The sequence below is a fragment of the Sinocyclocheilus rhinocerous genome, unplaced genomic scaffold, assembly GCF_001515625.1.
Source record: "Sinocyclocheilus rhinocerous isolate Xijiao unplaced genomic scaffold, SAMN03320098_v1.1 scaffold1183, whole genome shotgun sequence".
NCBI classification, from domain to species: domain Eukaryota; kingdom Metazoa; phylum Chordata; class Actinopteri; order Cypriniformes; family Cyprinidae; genus Sinocyclocheilus; species Sinocyclocheilus rhinocerous.
The window spans coordinates 157379-184632 of NW_015625028.1; the positions used below are offsets into that span (position 1 = coordinate 157379).

The 27254-nt window shown below is 36.6% G+C and overlaps 3 protein-coding genes across 3 annotated transcripts in view; 2 read left to right on the forward strand and 1 right to left on the reverse strand.

Annotated features, from left to right (window-relative positions):
• The first annotated feature begins 4751 nt into the window (after positions 1–4751).
• Positions 4752–9841, forward strand: six7 (SIX homeobox 7). The gene is made up of 3 exons (XM_016562743.1): positions 4752–5357; positions 7184–7347; positions 8838–9841. Exons 1-3 carry the CDS (start codon positions 4950–4952, stop codon positions 9025–9027), a joined length of 762 nt encoding a protein of 253 aa, XP_016418229.1. The 5' UTR covers positions 4752–4949; the 3' UTR covers positions 9028–9841.
• Positions 9842–10870: 1029 nt separating this feature from the next.
• Positions 10871–17882, forward strand: LOC107747924 (actin-related protein 2). The gene is made up of 8 exons (XM_016562538.1): positions 10871–10980; positions 11653–11763; positions 12796–13084; positions 14231–14367; positions 14779–14928; positions 15960–16105; positions 16393–16525; positions 17561–17882. Exons 1-8 carry the CDS (start codon positions 10933–10935, stop codon positions 17729–17731), a joined length of 1185 nt encoding a protein of 394 aa, XP_016418024.1. The 5' UTR covers positions 10871–10932; the 3' UTR covers positions 17732–17882.
• Positions 17883–22626: 4744 nt separating this feature from the next.
• The window catches only part of rin1b (Ras and Rab interactor 1b), a 15166-nt gene continuing 10538 nt past the window's right edge, over positions 22627–27254 (reverse strand). Inside the window, exons 6-9 of the mRNA XM_016562683.1 lie at positions 26012–26317; positions 25801–25932; positions 24989–25155; positions 22627–23508 (exon numbers count right to left, since the gene is read on the reverse strand). Coding sequence (XP_016418169.1) covers positions 23191–23508; positions 24989–25155; positions 25801–25932; positions 26012–26317 — 923 coding nt within the window. The 3' untranslated portion in view covers positions 22627–23190. The remainder of the gene's footprint in view (positions 23509–24988; positions 25156–25800; positions 25933–26011; positions 26318–27254) is intronic.

The following is a 27254-nucleotide window of genomic DNA, read 5'->3' on the forward strand; positions in this document are numbered from 1 at the left end:
CACACACACACACACACACACACACACACTCACTCTCATCCCATCTTCATCTTATGATTCATCCTCTTGAAGAAGCTTGGGAAGGGTTAAGCAGATTTGGAGTCAGTCTGTTCTCAAAGTGTTAAAACAGATTGGATATGTTTGCGTGCTGTGTGTGTGTGTGTGTGTGTGATTATGTCTGATGTGTGTGTGTTAACAGCAGTGTCTGAGAGTCAGATTAATAGAGAAAATGATCTTCATTGAGTTCATTTCTCCCCTTCTTTTGTTCTTAATTTGCTCACTTTGTTTTAATTTAATTAAAATTTTTGTTTTATTTTAATTAGATCACCTCATTTAATAATAATAATAATTATATATAATATATAAGATATAATTACAACATTTTGATAAATCACTAGATTCATTTATTTTTACCTTTTGTATATATATATATATATATATATATTCAGCAATACTTTTTACTGCTGGAAAAAACTATATAATAGTACTTTTTAGTAATAATAGGACTTTTTAGTATTCTCATTTAAGTATTATTAAATAGATGATTATTAAAGTCGTCTATGAGTGTATTAGTGGTGATGAAAGATGATTTATCACAGGTAACAGATGTTAATGGAATAACAAAGGCTTTTGTGCTTCATGACAGCAAACACACATAACTTTCAGGATACACAAATCCCTTCATATAATGACGGATCAATGTAGATCTAGACAGATCAGATAAAAGCCTCCAAATCTCGACCTTCACCTGACTGCAACCTTTATTGACCAGTCCGTGTGAAGATTTAACATCATTTGCCCCCAAAGCACGATTAAGACTCCTTTTAAGCCGTATGCAGTCTGCAGCCGCTCAGTCAGACACAATACTGTGAGCTCGTCCAGAACTAAAAGATTTCAGCACCCAATGTTTCTTTTGAAGATTCCAATTAGAACATGAAACATAAAAAACTAACAAAAAGCCATTCTGATGTGAACTTTAAAAACCCAGAAGGGTCATTCCACAAATCTAGAACTAAAAAAGTGATTTAAAACGAATTTGATTAAAAATGCATCAATTAAATTACTATATTTAAAAAGGTTCATGTATGTTGACTGTAAAAAATATACCATAAAAATATAAAATAGATTCTGTCTATATTCCTATTTCAGGTCTGTGTCTCCTTAATAATGATTCTGATCTTTGTATGAACTTAATACAGAAGATAATGTTATTTGCTAGTTGCACATCCATCAAAAAAAAATTTATTTATTTATTTATTATTATTATGTTTTATTTGATATGTCTGTTTCCTCCCTGACCCCTATTTGCTCTTGTTGGATGTGTTTTTGTTTTTTTTTGAAAACAAAAAAATCCTCAAAGAATGATGTTATTATATGTATTTTTAATTAGTATTTAGTATTAGTATTATATTAGATCATTTTATAAGGTGGCATTGTGATGGTTACAGGTTTATGTCTTTTTAATAAATTATGTTCACTAAAATATTTGTATGTACATTATTTTGTGTGTGTGCATGCGTGTGTGTGTGTGTGTATATATATATACACACACACACACACACACACACATATATATATATATATATATATATATATATATATGTCAGATCGTCATTTAGAACCAGACGGTGTCCATTTAGTGTCAGACGGTCACTAACAGTCGGTTCACAACACATCTAATCAGCCTCAGCCAGGCATATTTCAACAATAAGGGTATAGTTGTGCATTTGTTTAAGCAATTTGTTGACAGATGCTTATGCTAAACCGGATTAATAGTAAAATTGTCTTGTGCCGGACTGATTAATGGCCAGCAGATCTCGAGAGGGGATATTATTGTAATAAGGTGGCCTAAGGTGGTGTTGGGCATCAGGCGCTCAGAGCTGCTCCAGGGTCACAGTGGTGACGGTAGAACCGCGTCCAGATTAATTAAGGAGGTATTAGTCAGTCGGGATTGTGGTGGATTCTGAAGCGATTTAGGCAACATGCATCTCAAACCGTCTCCTCGGACCGGCATGTGATCGTGATTTCCACGGCCTAAGTGCCTCGCTCCGATCAAATCCCAATTAAAGACGGTACCACAACACCACAGGCCTCTGGTCCATTTACCTTCTGACTGCATGAGCCCATGCCAACAGCGCCTGATCAACTCAAACCACATACACACGAAAAAAATCATTCTGAACAGGCCACAAATGGTTAGTGCATCTTTCCGTCCTACAGGATAAATGCAGCAACAACAACAAAAATAAATGAATAAAAATAAAATGTCAGAACTGCTCAACTATTCAGAGAGAAGTGTGAAAATCTACATCAGTTTGATCAAAATAAAAAAAACTTTGAGGACATTTTTCTCAACTCCAGTTTTGGCATAGTACAGAGTGTTTTGGTTGTGCCATAATATTTTTTATTATTTGGATTTTTAAATGATGTTTTTACTCATTTTCACCAACAAGGCAGCAGACAAGCATTACAAATGACTGATTGATAGAAAATTATTAAATATTTATTAATATAATTATAATTATATAATTTTTTAATTATTAAAATTATTGTTATATAAAAAAAATACATTTATTTTATGTGTTATTATAATTTATTATAATTGTTTTAATTGTTATATTCTTATTTTAGCTAGTTAAGTGACTAGTCTGTTTGTGATCAACCAGAAATGATAGCAAGATAGATAGATAGATAGATAGATAGACACAGAATATAAGCTTATAGTTGATTTTTGTACTTTATAATAATTTAAATATTATAAATGAAACTTGTTATTTTTAAAGAAAAAATGCATGCGTCATATGTGTACAATTTGCAAAATGACCAAAATTCACTTGCATGTTCATCAGTGCCATTGTATCTTTATATGAGCAGACAATTCTAACATAGATAAGTTTCTAGTAATTTCAAGTAATTAGATGTGAATAGTGCAATTAAGAACAGTAAGGTGCATCAATTTGAAAGGTTTCATAATCTATTTAACCTTATACTGATGCCATTTCATCACTAACATACTTAAAATATAAGGTTTCAGAAGTGGGTTTTCGAAGCAGTGCCATAGAACTATTTTTGGTTCCTCAAACAGGCTTTCAGTAAACAGTTCTTAAAAAGAACCATAGTATTTAGAACTTTTTAACAATCTAAAGAACATTTTGTGGAATGGAAAAGTTCCATAAATGTTCATGGAACCATCAACACCAACAAAATGCCTTCTTTTTCCAAGAGTGTAGTTAACATTGTGTTAACAATATCACTACAAACTCACATTACAGTGCTGCGTCTTATTCACAGATCAAACTCTATCATGTGCTCAGGGGCGGAGCTACTGAAGCTTGCCTCGCACTCACAACTGCAGCTTTTGGGTCTTTTTTCTTGACAAGAAATGCGTTTAAGACGCGGAACCGCCGTATCTCTTTACGACCACATCAAACGGAGACTTTTCAACTTCACTTCAGCGCCAGGCGCGAGTCAAACGAGCTTCAGTAGAACAACAGTGAACTGCGGTCTGATGAGATGTTGTCAGTAAAACTTCGAAAAACAAACTTTCCTGTCCTGTCAGCAGTTTACACTGCTCACGGCGCACACTCTTCAACTGTACGCGAATATGCGGCGCATCACAAATAAAGCGCGCAAGAAGCTATGCATACAACGTCTAATTCTGTCATCAGTTAAGTCATGAAATCACCAAAAAGGCGATTAAATCTGTGCAAAACTGTGCATGCATGTATATGCATCACATTTACGTCTCTCAAATGCATGTAGCTACTAAAATATTCTGCAATTCGAGATTACAATAATAAGGCGCAAGATGATATGCGTATGTATTTTTTTATGTGTAATTTAATGCACATAAAAATGCACTAATGCACAAGTAAATGTGAGCACAGTGCACTTGTACTAGAAAATTGCTAATTTGTAAATTACGTAAATTGTAAATGTAAATCGTTAATTTGTAAAGTACGAAAATGAAACCATATTTAAATGCATAAAAATAACTCCATTTACATTCTGGCATTTATGTGCTGTTGACTTCCGCCCTTTTTCAAAAGTGAACAGGTTTTATTTCCCTTTTCCTTTGTGCACAGTTCAATGTAGGTATAAAGAACCGTTGCAATTAATTTAAACATTCACTGTTTACGTTTTCAGAGTTCATTGATTAGGCTATATCAAATTCAGTGAAGGCTGACTAAACTTTGAAGTGCATGTCTCATACAGAACAAGCTTTGGGGCAGTTGAGAACCAGAACCAAGCAGACTGAGCAATAAAGCTATAGTGAGCCTGGAGGTGAGGAATAATACAAAAAAAAAGTACCTCGATTACAATTAAGTACAAATTAATTGTATTCAGTTGCGTTTTAGGCACTAAAACAGTCCAGTACTGTATAGTCAAACACATTTTTATACTGAAATAGTGAAGATTTCTGTGCCACTCCAGACTGGGTGCCGGCCCCTTCCCCTTGGCCACCCCGATGAACACATCCTGGCTCATCATGCGCTATAAACCCGAACTGTTTTCACTGACTGCATTAGGTTTCCATTTATCCAGCAGAATGAAATAAGTCTCTGTCGGCCATCCTGACAGTTAATGTACTCCTGTTAGTCTAACAACCCGATCATCCCGTCAGTCCCTCCGCGAACAGCAACCCCCCCCCCCCCTAAGATAATCCCCCTCAAAACAAGCACAAAGATGCTCTTTCAATCTCTCTATAAATAGGCTTGACTTCTGCCGCTCCTCCTTTACTAGAAACGGCACCGCGCACTGGAAGACACCCAGATCCTACCGAGAAATCAGTCGGTTTAGAGGCACTGTATATAACAGGTGTATCAGTGTTTGTAAAGCTGAAGCAGCGATCAGAAAGACGCGTCCGGTGGATCCAGTCGCTCGCGCGCAATGGTGATATAAACAGACGCGCCCAACTCCAACCTAAAACCAGACAGACGAACCTAGTCATGTTTCCTCTGCCGATGTTCACACCTGAGCAGGTGGCTCGAGTCTGCGAGAATCTGGAGGAGACTGGAGATATGGAGCGCTTGGGTCGCTTCCTCTGGTCGCTGCCCGCCGCGGTGCCCGGTTCGGCCGGCGAACTCCTCAACCGGCACGAGTCGGTGATGCGCGCCCGCGCTCTCGTCGCCTTCCACGGCGGGAACTTCGAGGCTCTCTATCAGATCCTGCAGAGCCACCGCTTCACGCGGGAGTCCCACGCCAAGCTGCAGGACCTGTGGCTGGACGCGCACTACCGCGAGGCGGAGCGCCTGAGGGGGAGGCCGCTGGGCCCGGTGGAGAAGTACCGCATCCGGAAGAAGTTCCCCCTTCCTCGGACCATCTGGGACGGCGAGCAGAAGACGCACTGCTTTAAGGTGAGACACAAAACTTGGGAAAGATGCAAAACTTCATTGTACACTCTAAGGAAAGAGGGTACAAAATATGTGACTGGGCCGTACTCTTTTCTACTAATATATCTTTAAGGTATGCACCCTTTATGGGTACAAATTGTCCAAAAGTGTGCCTTTTGAAAAGGGACCCCACCAGTGACAGCTTTCAAGTACCTTTTTCTGAGTTTAAAGTTATTAAAGACTGAAGGGAGGATATTTTGGACACACCCACTCATTATGACTACTTGCCACATTTTAAAATAATTAGTCATAAAAGCTTTGAAATAGCACAGATAGAAATTATGCACTGGGTTATGCAGTGGCCATAAATGTTAAACAAATTCAAACTCTCATATTTTATCTTCTCCGAAGTTGCGACGCTCTCAAAGAGCTTCATGAGCTGCATGAGCTGCATGCTTTTTAATCAAGCTTAACTTGTGGATGTTTTTCCTTCACTCATGTATTTAAACGAAACACACACACACACACACACACACATATATATATATATATATATTTGAGACGCCGCCGTCGCTTCTTAAGCCTCTTGAGACGAGGACCACCTGTGGCATTTAAGCTCTCATTCCGCATGATGACTTTCTACCTTTTCACCCTGTTGCAGACGCTAGTGGCCAGATTAACTCACAGCTAAACTGCTTTGCAAAGCCCTCATAACGATTCTCTGAGTCCGTGATTGTTTTTGCAGTCTGGCCGAATGTGAATCGAAACGGAAAGTGGATTATGAAGTGGTCTACGTGCTGGTTCACTTCACAAAGGTGGAAATGCAGGAAATGAAGCTTAATCACTGCAGCAGACAGTAAATGAGATAAGACGGCTAGCGCTATATGTATCTGATCTCGAGCACTTTAACACACAAACCAGGATTGACTTCAGAAGGCCTGATCCCAGAACAGTGCTTTAAGCCTAATAACAACTTTTGCCCTTCTTAGCTTGGATTTCCAAGGACATCATGATGAAATGTCGACTTCTGCACGACTACAAATGTATATAGTGAAGCTAATTGTAACAAATCAACACTACAAACAGTGCAAATGAAGAAAAGTTGATTTTTGACTCGAATCCTCTTTAGCACCCAGATAACAACGTTTCTCCAAGTTATAGTGATCTATAAATGCATCCGACCCTGCAGACTGATTATTTTAAATGTGCTTTAAAGAGATATAATCCTTCTTGATCTTTTTAAGACTCTTTCAACAGCGAATCCGACATTAAAGGCACAATACGTAAGATTTTTTTATTAAAATATCCAAAAACCACTAGAACAGTGTTATATATTTTGCTGACTTGTGTACTTGCATTATCGGCGAAAATCACAAATTGTGCCTTTAAGCTACGCCAAATAGGTTATTACAGTTCATTTCTGAAAATGTGCACAAAAATCTGTTTTAATGAGATCACAGTTTGCACAGAAATATGAAGAAGCACAACTGTTTTCAACACTGATAATAGAAATGTTTCTCGAGCAGCAAATCAGTATATTAGAATGATTTCTGAAGGATCATGTGTCACTGAAGACTGGAGTAATGATGATGAAAATTCAGCTTTACATCACAGGAATAAATTACATTTTAAAATGTATTCAAATAGAAAACGGCTATTTTAATTGTAATAATATTTCACTGTTATTACTGTATTTTTGATCAAATAAATGCAGCCTTGATGAGCAGAAAAGACTTCTTTAAAAATATTACAAATCTTACCAACTCCACATTTTTGAACGGTAATGTAACTTTGAAGTAAATGTCATTTTTTGGACTAAGTGACAGTGCTCTTGGTTTTGTGTCTTTTAGGAGCGAACCCGTAGCCTCCTGAGGGAATGGTACCTGCAGGATCCCTATCCAAACCCCTCCAGAAAGCGTCATCTGGCTCAGGCCACGGGACTCACACCCACTCAGGTGGGAAACTGGTTCAAAAACAGAAGACAGCGGGACAGAGCAGCGTCTGCTAAAAACAGGTACACAAACTCATACACTCTACTAAAAATGAATGGCTGAGAAACAAAAAACAAGGCATTTGTATTTCATTGCTCATTCACTGTTGTTAGTATTAACCAAAACGGTAACACTTTAGAATAGGGAAGTTTCCCTGAACAAACTCTTAATTTGCTGCTTATTAATAATTAGTAAGGTAGTTGTTAAGTTTAGGTACGGTGGATTAAGGGATCTAAAATACGGTTATGCAGAATAAAGCATTAATATGTGCTTTATAAGTACTAATAAACAGCCAATATGCTAATAAGAACGCCAAAAGCACATTTAAAATATACAAACATACAAAAACAAAAGCTAATTCAAAATTTTAATAAAACGCAATTGCAAAAAGCACATTACATGATATTCAGTAAAGGGTAACATTTTACAATAAGGTCTCATTTGTTAACATTAATTAATGCATTAACTAACATGAGCTAACAATGAACAATATATTTTTACAGCATTTATTAACCTTTGTTAATGTTAGTTAATATTAGTTCACAGTGCATTAACTCAGTGGTTCCCAACCCTGGTCCTGGAGGGACCCCAACACTGCACGTTTTGCATGTCTCCTTAATCAAACACACTTGATTCAGGTCATCAGCTCATTAGTAGAGACTCCAAGACCTGAAATTAGTGTGTCAGAGAAAGGAGACATGCAAAATGTGCAGTGTTGGGGTGCCTCAAGGACCAGGGTTGGGAACCACTGCATTAACTAATGTTAACAGATACAACTTTTGATTTTAATAATGTATTTGTAAATGTTGATCTTAACATTAACTAAGATGAATAAATTCTGTAAGTATTTTTCATGTTAACTAATATAGTTAACTAAAGATAACAAATAAAACCTTATTGTGAAGTGTTACCAACTGAAGCTTACAGGAATACAAACAGCTCATATAAATCAATAATAAAAAAATCTATAATTTACTTAATCCTACATTGTTGCTCATATTATTTTCTTGCTCCTGTGAAACACAAAATACGTTTTTAGGCAGAATCTCTATACGTACATCTAAGTAAATGTGTGATTTATACACCCAAGCTCCAAAAAGGACAAAAAGCACTATAAAAGTACGCATATGACATTCCCACATAATTACAAGACAGATTTGGTTGTATTTCTCACACAAAGCTATTGTATAGCTTCAGAAGAGCTGAAATAAAGCGCATGAGTTTTATGTGCTTTTACACTCTTACAAATAAAGGTTGTTTTTTGGCATCGATGGTTCCTTGAAGATCCATGGAATTATTCCATTCCACAAAAGGTTTAAAATGTTCTTCAAAAAAATGGTTCTTTTTTAAGAACCGTACACTTAAAGGTTCTCTGGGAAATCAAAAAATGGTTCTTTTATGACATCACTGCAAAAAACCTCCATTTGGAACCTTTATATTTAAGAGACTAGAGACTGATTTGCATCTCAAGCATAGAGTAAAATATTCTTCTACCTCTCATTTTTTTCGCCAGATTGCAGCAAGATTCATCCCTCCTTCCCTCCAGAAGCTCTCCAGAATGCTCCTCGGAGCACAACACGCACCATCAGGGCTCCTCACCGCATCGCCCCGGGAGCGACTGCAGCTCGGGCACGGGGCCGCGGGGGACCGGGGCCTCCACGCCAGACATATCCGTCAGCAGCGACAGCGAGTTTGAGTCGTGAAGAACGCCTGCACCTGCCCTCCGAGAAACGGACCGAAAGACACGAGAGTTTGAAGCATCTGGAGGGCAGAGGACTGCTGCTTGTACATGCACTTAAAGGAAAGACAGAGAAATCAGCTCGATTTGCTGTTTTAAATTGCAAGAAATCGGACTAAAAAGAACGGAGTTCTCAGTTGCTCCCTTTTTCGTGATCGGTTCGTCCCTGACCAAAGAGGAACTACAATTTTTAGACTGCGGACCTCTTAAAAGGCACGTGCCAAATCAATCTCTTCAGGCTCATTGGCTTTTTCAATCATTCTAATACTCAGGTGGCACAAAATAGGAGACATATCACACAGAAGGACATCTATTATGCAGATTTCGTATTTGAAATCTAATCTAGATCGTCCAGCCAGGCCTTTCATAACACTACAAACATCTGTCAAAACCATGAAGCGGTTTGATCTGCTTGTTCCCACTGAAAACAGAAGGTAGAGGTAACTTGCTGCTGTATGTTTTCATAAGAATGTAGTGTAGATTATGTCAGTTATTGTGCTAACATTGCATTTTGTTGTTTTTTTGTTCTTAAATGAGGATTTAGGTCCATTGGGAATATAATGATGTAGTCTGGATGAACATAGATTAACTGACGTTATGGAATATTAATGCTGCTTACCTTTTAATACGCTGTGAATTTGGACACACTGTGAACACACACCATCTTGCAATCAACTTTCTGTACATTTCATTTCAGTCACTCAGCTTTTTATGTGCCTATACTTTGAGGACGGCATCAAACTTTATGACCGTCTGTCATTTATCATTTCCACACCCATACTCACATGACTGTCTTGTTTTCATTTGTCTGCTGTTTGCAGTTTTGAAATAAATGATATTATTTTTGAATCTAAGAGACTCCAAGTGTGAATTGTAGATGCTAAACGGCTGGTAAAACAAAAGTCGCTCATAAGCATCAACAATAATACAGCTTTACAAAACCTAAATCACCATTTCAAGGAATAATTAATGATAAATGAGAATTTTGTCATAATTTACTCACTCTCATGTCATTACAAATCTGCACAACTTTCTCTAAAACGCAAAAGAAGAAATTCTGATCTTTCGATCCCTACTTGTATATAAAAATTCATATTGCTTTGTTACGTATACATTTTCTCAATTATAAGGTAACATTTTACAGTAATTGAAATATCTATTGTCTTTTGAAATATAATACAAATATATTTACTGTATGATACGTTCACTATCACTACAAATTATTTTTTCATTAAATTGCATATTTTTAGAGTGTAACTCTGCAGGATAAAAGGTTTTTCTTTTGGGATTTTTACGGTTTTACTGTAAAAATTGCTTCGTTAAATAGACTAAACATTTTCACAATTATAAGGTTTTTATGTATAATTTTCCACAATATTTAAATGACATGTATTGTCTTTTAAAATGCAACATTTTATTGTATGATAATGTGACTTAAAAGGTCTTTCCTTTGGGATTTCATTTTTTTTTTTTTACCGTAAAAATACATGCATTAGTTTCTTAATTATAAATTCTCAATTATAAGGTAGTTCGTTATTTTTATGCATCATTTTTCACAATATTTTACAGTTTTTTATTTACATATTTCAGATATATACATCTTTCAAAGTATAATATATTTACTGTACGATAAGGTGACTGGCAGTTCACCAATTAACAGGTTTTACTGTAAGATTTCTGCATTATCTTTCCATGAAATGTCATATTTTTAGAGTGTAACAAGCAGTGCTTGCAGTGAAGGCGGAGTCGCTCTGTTCCTCCTCAGGTAAACCTGCCCCTTTAAATCTGACCTCACTTCACAAAACAGCTTGACTGAGACTGACGAGCGTCTGCATCCTCACTGAATGCACTGCAGCTCCTCTGAAACAGCATGGACAGCGGCGGGAGGAAAGTGGTCGTCTGTGACAATGGGACGGGGGTAAGAGATTTACAAGTCATTATTCTGGGGCTAAAACTCTATGTAAGCAATATATCTGCTGCTAGAGACTATCACTGATTTAAATATTGGATACTGATGCACAGGACTGAACAGCAACACTATTTGTGTTTAAATGAATGTTGAAGGAAACTTGTTTTGATTCAGAAACTGTCATAGAACTAAATATATATTGCCGTTTTAAAAGCTTCCAACATTCTTAACTAAATTTTTAAACACAAATAAGATTTCAGAAACTTTATTTGCATGACTTTACTGTAGTGACTGCATTGCTGCATGCCTGCCGTGGGCTCATGCAGAGGCCTGTTGCATTGCTGAAATCTGTCTGAACACGTCTGCCCAGAAACACCACTCACTTCACCTTAAAAGGTGGCAGGGAAAAAGATACATGGTTATTGGTCACAAATGAGGAAGTGCTTTAAACTTTGAAGTTTGCTAGTGTTGTGCTTCTCTAGTCTGGAGATTCATGACCTGAAACTTTAAAACACAGTTTAGTGAACATAAAGGGAAGTTAGAGGGAGTTGGGGAAGTTGCAGTTCTTCAAAACAAGCTAATCTCAGACAATTCGGTGCAATATCTGCAGCGCTGACCTTAGAAAACTGAAATAGGTATAGAAGAGAACTGAGTTGTCATCTTCTCACATAATGTCTGCAGTTTGTCAAGTGTGGTTTTGCTGGCTCCAATTTTCCCGATCACATCTTCCCAGCCCTGGTGGGACGTCCCATCATTCGCTCAGACACAAAAGTTGGGAATATAGAGATCAAGGTGAGTTATCCGGGCAAAACAACACAAAAATACACACGCGCACACACACACACACACACACACACGCACACGCGCATGCGCGCACACACACACACACACACACACACACACACACAAGCACGCACACAGTCTCACACGCACGCACACACACACACACCAGTGTTGTTATCGTTAACTAAAACTAAAATTATTACAATTGTTTCCCTAATTAAAATAAAGCTGAAATAAAAATATAACATGAAAAAATTTAATGAAATTTTAAAATGTTGCAATACCAAGTAGTGAAATAAATACAGTTAAAACAATAAAATTACATTGAAATAAAACTGTTAAAACAAATAAAAAGAAATTAAAGTTATACAAAAATATTTAAAAAACAATAAAAATGACAAAAGAACATAAAACTACTAAAACTTAAACTAAAATTAAAATACAACCTGAAAATATAAAACTATTCAAAATATTAATAAATATATAATATATAGCATATTAATAAATACACTAATACACATTGTAGCAATAAAACATCTCTCATTTATTACAGTTTACTATTTCAAATAACTATATTCCTCGTTTTAATATATATTTTATTGTGGTTTTAAGTGCCTTATTCTATATTATTTAATGCAATAATATATCCCTTGCACTCTCGTACATTTCAAGGCTGTTTCAAATGTTTCAATAACCACAAAAAGATAATGTAAACAACACATGCAATGCCATATTTATTATTCTAAAATAGATGTATATTTCTCAGATATGTAACAAAATTTTATTTTTAAAAAGTTTCAAAGATTGTTGACGTTAGACAGTAGATTATTTGGGAGTTGCGTGAGATGCAGAAACTATACTCCATCTTTAAATTAGCAGAATATAGAATTAATGGAATACACAGATGAATTTTAAATGAACTGAATAAAAATCAATTTTTATTAAAGTAAATAAGATTAATTAAAAATCCAATACCCTCAGTAATTCAGTGATTTGAATACTCGTTCAATACTGAAATCAACACTGTTCACCTGTCTTCAGGATCTGATGGTTGGTGACGAGGCGAGCGAATGCCGCTCCATGCTGGAGGTCTCGTACCCCATGGAGAACGGGATGGTCCGCTGCTGGGAGGACATGCTGCACCTGTGGGATCACACGTTCGGCCCGCGGCGGCTCAACATCAGCCCTCCCGACTGTAAGGTCCTGCTGACGGAGCCGCCCCTGAATCCGCTGAAGAACCGGCAGAAGATCGCCGAGGTCATGTTTGAGACCTACAAGTTCCACGGCATCTACATCGCCATTCAGGCCGTGCTGACTCTCTACGCTCAGGGTAAAACAGACCGTTCTCTAATGTGTTCAACAAAGAAAAAGGGTTGCCAGGTCTGCGAAACAAAACTAGGCCAATGGCCATCAAAAATAGGCCAGAATAGCTCAATCACCCTGTTATCAAAACACTGTAAAAAATAAATAAAATGCTGCGATTAGTTATCACAACTCATAATTTATCATTAGAATAATTAGTGATGCCTTATTGTTTCAACTTTTAAAAAAAAGTAAGCGGAAGATTAAAAAGTAGGTTTAGGTCTCAACAAAAACTGTAAATGTAAAAATTTTTTTTACAGTGAACTCAAAATACACCACTCCCATCAGTGTAGGGATTCTGGGCCCACTGCACAGAATTTGCTATGGGGCCCCCCTCAAAATCACGTTCAGTGGTGGGGGGGGCCCCTCTCAGCCTCTGGGCCCTATGCACTCTGTCACTTTTATGCATTATACCAAAGTCCTTTTTAAGGAAATTCTGTTCACTCGGCGGCTGTATACGCAACGCCTCCGGGCAACTATTTCGGGCATCCAAGATGCCAAGTCCTTTCTACTTTAAATGGGGAAATCCTGAAATCTCAAAAACCTCTTACTACACACAGGTTTAAATAGCACGTTTCAAATCAGCAACATAATCTGACATGAACTGCCCCATAAATATTGTTTCTTAAGCTCAAATAGCATTAAAAAACCTTATATGTCGGGTCGATCGATGACTTACCAATCGCCGATTGTCTGTTTTATTTAAAAGGCGGGATTTGAAAATCACTCATAATCAGTCTGTTTTCTAAGAAGCCCAGAGGCTGAATGGGACGCTCCCTCACAAAACCTGTCATCTTGCACATCACTGGTTGAATATAAAATGGGGAAAATAAAGCAATAAGCCCCGTGAAGCCGTGGTTTACAGTGAATTTATAACAGCTAAACAGAGGTGTGTGTTTGTAGAGTAATTTACAACAGCGTTGAACGTGGCTCAGCCAATCAGAATCAAGGACCGGAACTCTCCGTTTTATAATATATGAATATAAATGTTTCAGTCAAATATGCAAAATGTCAAACCTATGAGAAAAAATAAAATAAAAAATCAACCAGCGACAACCGTATAAAGGGGGCCCAATTTCGAAAACCCTGAATGTACGCTTTGTTCGTGTGGCAGGTTTGTTGACCGGTGTGGTGATCGACTCCGGGGATGGTGTGACTCACATCTGTCCCGTTTACGAGGGCTTCTCTCTCCCTCATCTCACACGCCGCTTAGACATCGCAGGACGTGACATCACGCGCTATCTGATTAAGGTGACATTTTCATATTCTCTGTTCTCACCATGGAAGCTGAGGAGGACCACTTCAGTGCGATGTTACCGGTTTAGTTCGTTCACCCCCCAAAATGAGCTTTTGACGGTCCAATGTTGTTTCATGGTGCTTAGATTAATAGAAAGTTCATCAAAGCCCCATTTCCTGTAATCAACATTACTGTCGACAGGGTTTAATTCTATTGAACCTTGGACATTTCATTAAACTGTCTATTTTGCAGACTCATTTTCATAAATGATCTCAAAATGGATCAAAACTAGAATCAATCTAGAATTATTGATTTATTTTTCAAAAGATCAATCTGCATCTGGCATTATCAATATATGCCAAGTGTTAGCAAAAAATACATCTTTCATCTGTTATATATTCATCCAGTATATTCCATCCATGTAGCTTTTGCTTCTGCGAGGCTATGCCTTCAACCACACGGCGGACTTCGAGACGGTGCGGATGATGAAGGAGAAACTGTGTTTTGTTGGCTACAACATTGAGCAGGAACAGAAGCTGGCCAATGAGACCACAATCCTGGTGGAGTCCTACACGGTAATACACTCGAAACCCTAGAAACACACTTACAGCTGGTGAAAACGAAGGTATTGTAGGAAATGCCCTCACAAACCATGAACAAAAATAGGCAAAGTTCGATACTGTATGTCCATTACAGTATTTGGGTCCTGAGGCAAATCTAACTGAGAATCACAGATCTAGTGCATATTAATTTAACTTTCCAATTGAGATTTCCAGTTAAACCATCAATTTCCAGTAAAAACTATTTCTCCATAGGGAAACAGATTTTTAACAATAACTTATATCATTTTAAGACAGGCTTGTTGTGAACTAAAGGATTGTTAATCAATGGTATATGCTTTGTTTTAAATCATGTTCACATTATTTCAACTAATTTTTTTAATATTCCTGTTAAACAGTGGAATTTGTGTGGGGGGAGAACTACATTACCCATGATGCTGTGCAAAAATTCCACCAATCAGAGTCGCTAAGAGCTCTTTAGCTCCACCCACTCTCATGAAACACAACAAATGACGTAATCATTTGGTCTCCGATGACGTAAAAAGTAGGTCTACACTCTCAGTACTTAAATAGTTGTATAAATATTGATATTTTGCGTAAAACACAGATAGATAAAATCAACAACTTTAAATGAATATTTTGTATTTTGCCGTGATTTTTAATTCGATTGTCATTCGTAAGGCTTCATGGGATTGTAGTTTTTTCCCCCTCACTAAAACCATTCAAAGTATCGTATCTTTCTGTACCAGTCCTGTCTGTTTGTTTGATTTTCAAATACATCTTTGTTTCAAAATCCAAGTTTGTAATGCTGTGATTCACCTTGTAGCTTGGTTCATAGCTTATAGTGCCTAAAAGAAGACTTTTTAAAAATCCCTATGAGAAAAATGAATGGGAAAATACCCAAAAAGCAGTATGGCACTAATGCACTCTATGTAGCTGCACACAGGGGGCGCAAGAGAGCTGCTAGAAGTTTCTCACGCATGCATATAAACTTAACTGGCCTCTTTACAAAATATAAAGATTTCACTGACCTTTTTTGTGTGCAGTTACCAGACGGCCGGATGATAACGGTTGGAGGCGAGAGGTTTGGAGCACCAGAGGCTCTTTTCCAGCCTCATCTCATTAACGTGGAGGGTGTTGGTGTGGCAGAACTGCTCTTCAACACCATCCAGGCAGCAGACATTGACACCAGGTCAGAATAATTCAACAGCATCATCCTCAATTAGACGCTTAATGCTTGACTCGGTGCAAAAGTTGATGGTCAGTAATTGGACAGATTTGTTCTGCAAATGTTCTTCTGCTAACAAGTGGGATATATTTATATCCAAGAGCTTTTGGAGAGACTTTACTCAGTTAAGGAGTATTTCAGGTCAAATATAACCGAAGCAGGTCATTTTCAGCATGTCACAGTCGTTTCTGATAGAAATTAAACTGATTTCCGTATGAAATGTTCCGTCATGTCTTACTGTCCATCTGCAGGTCAGATTTCTACAAGCACATCGTCCTGTCTGGAGGAAGCACCATGTACCCGGGACTTCCCTCCCGTCTGGAGCGCGAGATCAAGCAGCTGTATCTGGAGAGAGTGCTGAAGGGAGACACTGAGAAACTTTCTGTAAGCTGTCATGCTAACGCTAATGTCGCTAATCCCTATGCTAGGATTTCTGGATTTTTCTCCCCAGTAGAAACCCTTAAAACAAGAAAAATTTACCTCAGAAGCAAGATTATGTTCAATATTAAAACCTCATTTTAAGCTTATTTGTATTATTTTCCCATTAGAAAATATTTTTTTCACATTATTTATGCATAAACCTCAAAATTCCTAGATTTATGCTTAAAACAAGACAAAAAATTGCAAGTGGGCTACAGTGTTGTTACTGTTAACTATATATATATATATATATAACAATTTCGGTAATTGAAATAAAACTAAAAAAAAAATATATATATATATATATATATATATGTATATATTACATGTAAAATTAAAAAGAAAACTTCAGAAGAAAAAACATTTTACAAATTTAGAAAAATTGTAATTAAATACAATTTTAATAAAATGGATATTTTTTAAAAATTAAATAAAAAAATTGTTTTTTTCTAAAGAAAAACTTAAAAAATAGAAATGTTGCCTTGATAACTAACTGAAATAAGTTGAGGTTGAAGTACTTAAATTACTAAAAGTAAAATTGAAATAAAACATTTATTATATAGAAATATTTAAAATACAAATATTCATAAAAAAGATAAAATCACAACCAAATGACTAAAACTATAATTAAAAAGAAAAACTGAAAATATGAAAACTACAAGCCAATTCAAAATAATAATAAATATTGTAATAGTGTCTATCCATTACTGGTTGACCGCTAGTGTATGGACTTTTCAAAAACTCAATTAGTGTGTAGAAAACATTCATACATGAGGCCCCAGCTGAGCAGTTTTACATCACAAAGGCCTTAGAAAAGCAATACAGTTCACTGCTATTAACATGTAAATGAAGCTAACAGAGGTACCGCTCACAATAAACTTAGCGTCAATCCAAAGATGAAGGCTATATGTCAGAAATTGAGCTTTTGTATTCGTTTTCAGTTCATTTGGTTTCAGTCGAGCTGATTTTGGCGTTCTCTCCACTGCTGTTTTCTCGCAGAAATTTAAGATCCGCATCGAAGACCCTCCGCGGCGCAAACACATGGTGTTCATGGGAGGAGCGGTGCTGGCCAACATCATGAAAGACAAAGAGTCTTTCTGGCTCTCGCGAGCCGAGTACGAGGAGAGAGGCCTGAAGGTGCTGGACAAACTGGGAGGAGCGCTGAGATGAAGCCTTTTCACATTCATATCTACTGCTGTTCATATGAAACTGACCCACACGCTCAAACACTGCATATCATAGACATCCGATGCATTTCTAAAGACTAATTACAGGTTTTGAAGTATAGCTAAGTAACTCAAACACTACCTAGCTATCGAAATAAATGATCAAATAAATACATAAAGGTCATAGTCAGGGTTATTATAGTGAACTGAAACTAAAACCACAAAACTATTTTCATTACTTGAGTTAAAATAAACTCTAACCCCCGGTTTCACAGACAAGGCTTAAGCCTAGTCCTAGACTAAAATGTAAGTCTGAGCTGTTTCAACTGAAAGAAACTGATCTTAAAATATATCAGTGCCTTTGTTTTGTCTCAAACAGCACACCAGTAATGTTTTTTTTCTAAGCACGTTTATAAAAAATACTTAAATGTCCTAATTGAACTATGGCCTAATCCTGGCTTAGTCTAAGCCCTGTCTGTGAAACCGGGTCTGAGTGAAATAAAATTATATATATATAAAACTTATTTTATTTCCATTTAGTTGCTAAGGCAACATTTCTCATTTTCATTTAGTTTATCTTCATGTACTAAAATAACTAAACTGAAATAACAAAAATTAAAGGAAACTATATAGACATATTTAAAAAAAAAAAAACGAATAAAAATTACAAAAACAAAATTAAAATTTAACAAAGTAAAATGAAAACACATAATATAAAATAAAAACTCATTCAAAATATGAATAAAAACTATAATAATATCTCGATGATACTAAAATAACCTTGGTCATACTTTAGACTTCATGCCATATTGATTATTTCAAATAAGATTTAATATTATTACTGCTGTCTTACCAAACTAAAACACCAAACGTTATAATTGTAAAAATAGAAATAAAGCATTTTTACTCTCTTTATGAATTGTTTTTCTCTCTGAATGAGTCCTCAAGGCGATTCTGTCAGATTTAACTCTTGCAAATTTGTCATCAAAGTATAAATGTAAAATTTTTGAATAAAGCTGAAATAAAATAAAATAGAAATATTAGAAGAAAAGATTAAACTTGAAAAATAAAATAAAATGAGTAATGTTTCCACTAACCGAAATAAATAAGGTTCTTGAATTACTTAGATTAAAAATGAGTGCTGTCAAACGATTAATCGCGATTAATCGCATCCAAAATAAAAGTTTTTTTTACATAATCTATACATATGTGTGTGTGCTGTGTATATTTAATATTTATATATAAATACACACACATGCATGCATATATTTAAGAAAAAGATTTTATGTTTATATATTAAATATATTTATATATAATATAAAATATAAGAATATAAATATATAAATGCATATACATGTAAATATTTTCAAAATATATGCATGCATGTGTGTGTATTTATATATACATAATAAATATACACAGTACACACACATATATTATATAAACAAAAACTTTTATTTGGGATGCGATTAATCGCGATTAATCGTTTGACATCACTATTAAAAATTAAACTAAAACTGAAATAAAATTAATCAAAGCTACACAGAAATGTATATAAATGAATAAATATTTTTAAAAAAGATGAAAGCAGCTAAAATTACTAAAAACTAAACCAAACTAAGACGCCAAATGTTATTTTTAGAAATAACAAATAAAATATTTTTCTTTATTCATGAACTCTTTTGCATTTTAAATCGAGTTGTCGTTTTGTCAGATTTAACTAACTGGAGACTTCAGACGTTTATTCCAAGCGTATTCTAACCTCAAAGTTTAAAGTTTGAATCACATCATGTACTGTACACAAAAAAGAAATGTAATGAAATAAATGGCAAATCGAAACTAAAGACATTGAGAGAAGAGTTTGACCTGGCTAAACATTTTTACATATTAAAATAGATCAATAAAAGTCACTTGTTGATAATCAATCTTTCTTATTGTTATTTTTCCAACCAATCCACCAAATATGATTCAAATCTGAAAAAGATCTGCAAAACTACATTACACATTATTAGTAAGTTGCTGCTGCCATCTTGTGGGCTACAAAGACTACAAACTTACTAAAGTTCAGGTCAATGTGAGTGTATAAAACAGCAAACAATAATCCATAATCGCCAACCAGCGGCTCCAGAGAGACAGATGTCAGGCGTTTGCATTCATAATACTGTATGTTTAATACTGTATGTCAGTGAACAAGCGTACAGCACTGTTCCCTAGGCAGTAAACATTCAGAGAAATTAATCTGAGCGTGATGATGCCATATGAAGCATATTGTTCATTCATGCATCACAATGAACCGCATTACAAACGAAGGCATGCACGAGTTCAACTGATCCAGCAATAAAAAGCATCAAAGCTGAACTGAAGTCATAATCAGAGCCCCATGGATCATAGAATAAGCATTACATTATAGTTATAGTTCACTGTAGAAAGAAAGTATTACAATGTCACATTCAGAGTCAGAGTGAAACCGGCGAAAGAGCGTTTGATGAAACAGTCGTTTGGCGGGACATTCGCAGGAAACGCTGCCGTGTGTGTCTGTATGAGTTAACTCTGTCAAGTGCTTAATGTGAAAGAAAGTCATATTTGTGCATATTTAAAACTTGACTCTTCTGTAGTTACATCGTGTACTAAGACCGACGGAAAATGAAAAGTTGTGATATTCTAGGCCGATATGGCTAGGAACTATACTCTCATTCCGGCGTAATAATCAAGGAACTTTGCTGCTGTACCACGGGTGCAGCAGGCGCAATGATATTACGCAGCGCCTGAAAATAGTCCCAGCTAGGAAATAGGGTATTAGTGCTGGTTCAAAAACAATAACATTTTTGAATTTTTCAGGCACAAACGGCACCGTTTCATGCATATGACCCTGTCTTAAAACTAAAACCTAAAACCGGTCTATGAAATACCCAAGTTTGACAGCTGATGGCCCTCTTCAGTCTGAGAGAGAAATTCATCCTGACTTAACAACATTTGCTTGCCGGAGTGAGCTGAATTGTGGGCAGCCATAATTGGAGCTCCTGACAGTGTCTGCGTGGTTATCTGCCCACCGTGAGGTGAAACCAGAGAGTGCCACAACATACATTATTAGTGCTGAACACGTCTGCCAAACACAACCAGCCGGATTCGTTGGAGTCTATTTACATGAGTATTCACAAATGATCATGATGCCACATGTTCACTACATCCTTCACACACTGAAATAGTCTGCTTTCTGAAGGAATAAATCAAATAAACACAAATATTAGGCCAGTGGTGATTCAGTGAGCAAGTCCACAATGATCAGCTAATAAATATAGCCGGTGCAGTTCAAGTAAAACTCATAAAATCAACCAGAGTACCACAAAACGACTGTAGTACCAGCAGTTACTGCAAAACTCACTACACACTCCATAATCACACTGTATTCACACTGGAAGCGTGTCGGTTGTCTACACTGGAAGTATCAAAGCTGCACTTCACCTCATAACGGAATATGAATATATAAAAGCTCGATGTTAAGAGTTCAGCAAGAGCAAAATGTGTGAATAACTTTGTTTCCAACTATATAGATATACAGTAGTTACTGTATATACAACTATGTGTTTCGACAAAAATCTACTGTTCAAAAGTTTGGGGTCGGTGAGATTTTTATTTTTTTTTTAAAGAGAGGTGAATGCTTTTATTCAGCAAGGATGCATTAAATTGATCCAAAGTGGCAGTAAAGGCATTTATAAGTTACAAAAGGTTTCTTTCAAATAAATGCTGTTCTTTTGAACTTTCTATTCATCAAAGAATCACAAAAATTAAAAAGCATCACGGTTTCCACAAAAATATGAAGCAGCAACTGTTTTCAACATTGATAATAATCAGAAATGTTTCTTGAGCAGCAAATCAGCATATTAGAATGATTTCTGAAGGATCATGTGACACTGAACTGCTGAAAATTCAGCTTTGCATTACACACTCTAAAAAATGCTGGGTTAAATACAACCCAGTGCTGGGTAAAATATGGACAAACCCAGCAATTGGGTTGTTTTGAGCCAGCGGTTGGGTTACTACCCTGAAGGTTGTGTTAAACATTTAACCAACCGCTGGGTCAAAACAACCCAATTGCTGGGTTTGTCCATATTTTAGCTACCCAATGCTGGGTTGTATTTAACCCAGCATTATTTAGAGAGATTTTCCACATTTTAGATAGATTTTCTATCTATCTGTCTGTCTGTCTGTCTGTCTGTCTGTCTGTCTGTCTGTCTGTCTGTCTGTCTGTCTGTCTGTCTGTCTGTCTGTCTGTCTGTCTGTCTGTCTGTCTGTCTGTCTGTCTGTCTGTCTGTCTGTCTGTCTGTCTGTCTGTCTGTCTGTCTATCTATCTGTCTAACTATCTGTCTATCTATCTATCTGTCTATCTATCTATCTAAAAACAGTTATTTTAAATTGTAATAATATGTCACAATATTACTGATTTTATTGTATTTCTAATATTATAAATGCAGCCTTGGTGAACAGAAAAGTTAAAACATTAAAATATCTTTACCCTTTTGAATGGTAGTGTATATATAACTATGTATTTTAACAAAAATAATTAGTATAAAAACGTACTACTATATATTTAATAGATGACATTTGTCTATTTTGCTAATATCTTGATTAAAAATAAATTAATCAGCATTTAAGTGATGTTAATGCGTGTTCATAAACACAATTTGAGATGTTGTGCTGCAATGGAGCTTCAAAAGAAAATCTGAATGAAAGGGTTAAATCTCACATCAAAATCGTAAAAAAAAAAAATCAAACCCAGATTTTTTTAAACAATTTTTTATGTGGCCATAATGTAGAATTAAATAAAAATAATATCTATCATTTCACACCTATGGTATTTGTAAATACATGTTTGTATTTCAGATGAATGAAAGAAATACAATGGCTGCGGCAGCTTTGTAATGTGTCAAAAACAGAAAGCGTGAACTGAAAGTGCATCACGTCAGACACATCCAGTGTAAACAGCTCCAGTGATTCAAATAGGAGTGATTTAATGCAACATGCTACATGCATCCAGTGCAGACACAGTGCCATTACTCAGAGCACGTCAGATGTGTACATATATGATATATTGTTTAAACATAACTCATTTGTATTTAGATTTTTTTTTGTTTATATTCAACACTTTGGTATTACTTTGCAATATACACCTCTGCAAGCCAATCAATAAGTGACCGCTAAATCTCTCAAAATGCTGAACAGCATTTCCAGATCTCCTGTTTGGCAGATATTGCTTTTTGCATTATTACCAAGTATCTTGCTTCGATTCATTTGAACTGCTATTGTGCTCTCTGATGACACGCAACACACCCGAACACACGAAAATAATCACCATCATCCATAGAACTGAACACATATACAGCATTCAAATACTTTGTGACATCCATAATCCTCTTGCCACCAACAAATATAAATGTAAAAGTCACATTGTGCACCTGCGTCTCTTCACTCCTCGCACACCGACTCGCCCAGATCTACGGCGCCTCCTCTGGTCAGTCTGCGCATCTTGCTGAAGTCGTGATCGGAGCGGAGGTACGACAGCGACGCTCCCTCATGCATACCCAGCTGATGGGGCTGAACGTGGGCCGGTAGAGGACGCATTTCCCCTTCACTCCTCCAGAATAGACAGTAGTGCTGCGGCTCCGTCACGCCGAACAGACCGGCGCAGGTCTGGGCTAAAGCCTCGACGTTTTCTCCCGCCTTCCAGAGGAGTGTTCGAACTGCACTACGACTGTCGTCCTGGAATAGCACTCGCACAAACCTCTGCACTCCCACAGCAAACAACAAGACACACAAACACACATAGTTGATTTAAAGACAAGATGAAAATTATGAGAAACGTAGCATTGCATCACTTGCTCACCAGTGGATGCTCTGCAGTGAATGGGTGCCGTCAGAATGAGAGTCCAAACAGCTGATAAAAACATCACAATAATCCACAAGTAATCCACACCACTCCAGTCCATCAGTTAATGTCTTGAGAAGTGAGAAGCTGCGTGTTTGTAAGAAACAAATCCATCATTAAGAAGTTTTAACTTTAAAACGTTGCTTTCAGCTAAATTACGAGTCCATAATCCATAATAACGCTTCCTCCAGTCCATCTCAAAAGTCCTCTTACATCAAAATCCACCAACAAATTTGTTATGAACTGTTTTGGCTTGTAAGCAGTGCTTGATCCGTGCATATTTCTCTCCTGATTCAGATGAGATGACTTTTTCACTGGAGAAAGCAGTATTATGGATTATGGACTCATATTTTAGTCTGAAGCAATAGTTTGAAGTTAAAAACATCCTGATGGATTTGTTCCTTACAAACACACAGCTTTCGCTTCACAAGACATTAATTGATGGACTGGAGTGGTGTGGATTACTGTGATGTTTTTATCAGCTGTTCGGACTCTCATTCTGACGGCACCCATTCACTGCAAATAAATAAATAATCAACTGTTTAAATTCTTAATACAGTTTCAGTGCGCATGATTAATCTGTGCAAACTATTTAAAAGTAAAACATTTTCATAATCAATAATCATAATACATTCTCAACGTTTCGGCTTATGTAATCAAGCCTGTGTGGGCAGGGAAAAATTATTAATTTATAAATGTTACCTAACATGTTTCACCGCTTCAAAATCCAATCAAACCTCTGATAAAAATCAAGACCTGCCTTACATTATTTCCTGGTGATTAGTCTGTACTAATCACAAATTTGTCACATACTATTATATACATTATTACAAGTCAATTGTTTTGTATCTACCGCCCCTTAAAAAGTTATTTTCCTGTTATCTAACAGATTAAATAAGACTGCACAGAGGAAAAATACACAACAATAAAATATTAAATATAAAATGTATATATAGATATATATAGCGTATATACAGTCAAACCAAAATTCATTCAGACACCTTCAACAGTTCTCACATTATCACAATTTATTCGCTATAGTTTAGAACATGGTAATAAAATATGACAAGAACTGTTAAACTGTGTCAGAACAAATTCATCTTGATAATGTCAGATAACACTTAAGCAAAACATGGTCAGGTCAAAGTGTCTGAAAAATTTTACACTCACTTACATAAATGAACTATAGTGTCCTACAAGTAAAAAAAATTATCAAAAATTATATCTGGTGTCTGAATAATTTTTGGTTTGACTGTATGTATGTATGTATATATATATATATATATATATATATATACAGCGTAATGAAAAAAAAAAAATGCAGTCTATGGTTTCAACCTGTTTCAGCTGACTGTCTTTCTGGGTCTTGGCTTCTTGGCCCCGCCTCCTACTCCACTCCCTCAAGTACTCTTGAGCCTCATTGGTCAGACTGCAGCTGGGCGTGGCCCCAGGCTTGCTCTGGATCAGACATAGGCTGGCATACACACTCGTCAAATAGTATCCACCTACAAACAAACAGCCATGAAAACCAGTTTGGAGTCATCAACAATTCAAACTTTTAAACTCATTTTCAGAACATCTAAATTCAAAAATAATGCATTTAAGTAGTTTTAAAGTGTAGATCAACTCGATTACATAATTCATAAGACTTCGTGGAAGTGTGTGTTCGCAGCTGGGTTTCCATGGTAACAGCAACTTCTGATTGCTGTTGCTCTGTTCAGGTAGTGTAGCTCTTCACTGGGAATATGGCTATTGAAGTTGATGAAGATAAATGATGTGGAAATCACACCCACTTGCAGCTCAGAGCGTATGGTAGGTCTGTCTCGAAAGGTTTGCATTTTATTGTTAAGAATCTGGAGTTTCATCATCTTTAGAGCTGGTTAATTGTTTTTAAATGAAACCATTTTGATTGACATTTCCCCGTAATTAATGTAAATTTGTATATTTATAATTGCCTTTGAATAACCCTTGATTCTGTTCCTCTCAGTCTAGGATTCTCATATCTGTGAAGAACTCATCCAATACCTGTTATCTAAAAAGTTATCTTACACGGTAGCATAAAAGTGTCGTCTACTGATTGGATCCATTAGAAGCGAGTCTAACAAGCTCCAAACTGGTTTTAAACGGAGTCAGTATGTGTTTGTTTTTACCCTCTCCTGTCAGCCATGATGGCTCAAGCAGCTCCATCATGTACTCCGTCTCCAGCAGCAGTTGTGGGATGTTACAATGAACTAGCACATAGGACAGCGCTGGTAGGAAGTCCTCAGACCCCACGTCCTGATCTGCAGAGAGGAAATGAGTCTTAAAAACTAAAAGTTGTTCTATACCTAATGACAACCCAGTCTCTAAATCTTTCCTCACCAGGTTGCGTCCCCATGGCTTTGTACACACTCTTGCACACCTGCAGCAGAAGCAACACCTTGTCAATGGGCGAATGGCTGCGCTGCATTAGCGTGAGCTTCGCCTTCGCTCTGTCCATGCCACGGACGTCCAGGACGCCCACTCGTACAGCCAGGCGCTCCAGCGCCCCCTCCTGGTAGGCCAGCAAGCTGTCGGTGATCTTCTGTAGGGAGCCATCCTGAGTGTGGAGGGAAATGAGCGTCTGCTGCAGCTGAATCTTCAACGGCTTCAACACACAGCCGAACAGAGCTTTTTCCAGGGCAAGGTCTGTGGGTCACATGACAGGAAATGTGAATTAAAATGAGCAATAAGCATCTCGTACTGTTGGCAAAGCACATCGCGTGTTATTTAAAGCTGTAAAGTTTCTAAATCATCTATGTGAAGTCATCCTCCTGTGGGAGGATATTTCTGAATGTAACAGTCTCTTTCTGGTGCCCTTGTGTGCCATTTGCAGTGTTTACTGGCTTTGAATGGCCTTGTCAGGGATTGAAATATTGGATGTAACTTTTTATAGACAAGGTTAGTGATTTGAAATGTTTCACACATAAATATTGTCACTATACTTTGGAAATAGTGTGTATTTTAATGTTTACTGTGGTGCAAGGCCTTGCCCTGTAAACTAACATTGTAAATGTATTACTGAACATGCAATTTTTCATGTCAATACTGTCGATAGAGCATATCTTGAATTGAACCCAGAATATTTCTTCATATGTTTATTTCTAATTTAATTTGATCAACCGAAATCAGTGCTTGAAGTGGGTTGAAGTGCACTTCGAAATTTTAGTCTTTAGCGTACCAGCACTTTTTCGTGCGTACCGGCACTTCCGACATGTTGCCGTTACTGAGTCAAAGCATCAGTGTCTGGGTGATTAGAAATGACACTATAAAGCACACTACCCCGAGGTCATTTGAAACCAGTAAACTTCTGGAAAGTTCAAGATTCCAGTTCAAAGTTCAAAACAGCGCTAATGCAAAGAAAACATGGACGATTTAATCAGAAATGGCAGACAGAATAGTGACTCACGTCCAGATGGCAGTACATTATTCTTTTCAGCGTGTATTTGGCTTAAAAGCACAAGTGTTTTATAATGGTCGCTGCTGAAGCCTGAAGGTGTCTTTTAGATTCTGAATGGATCCGTATAGAAGCCTGTACAGTCAGGTCAAGGCAGTAGGTTTAGTGATCTTTTGGCGTCTCCTTGTG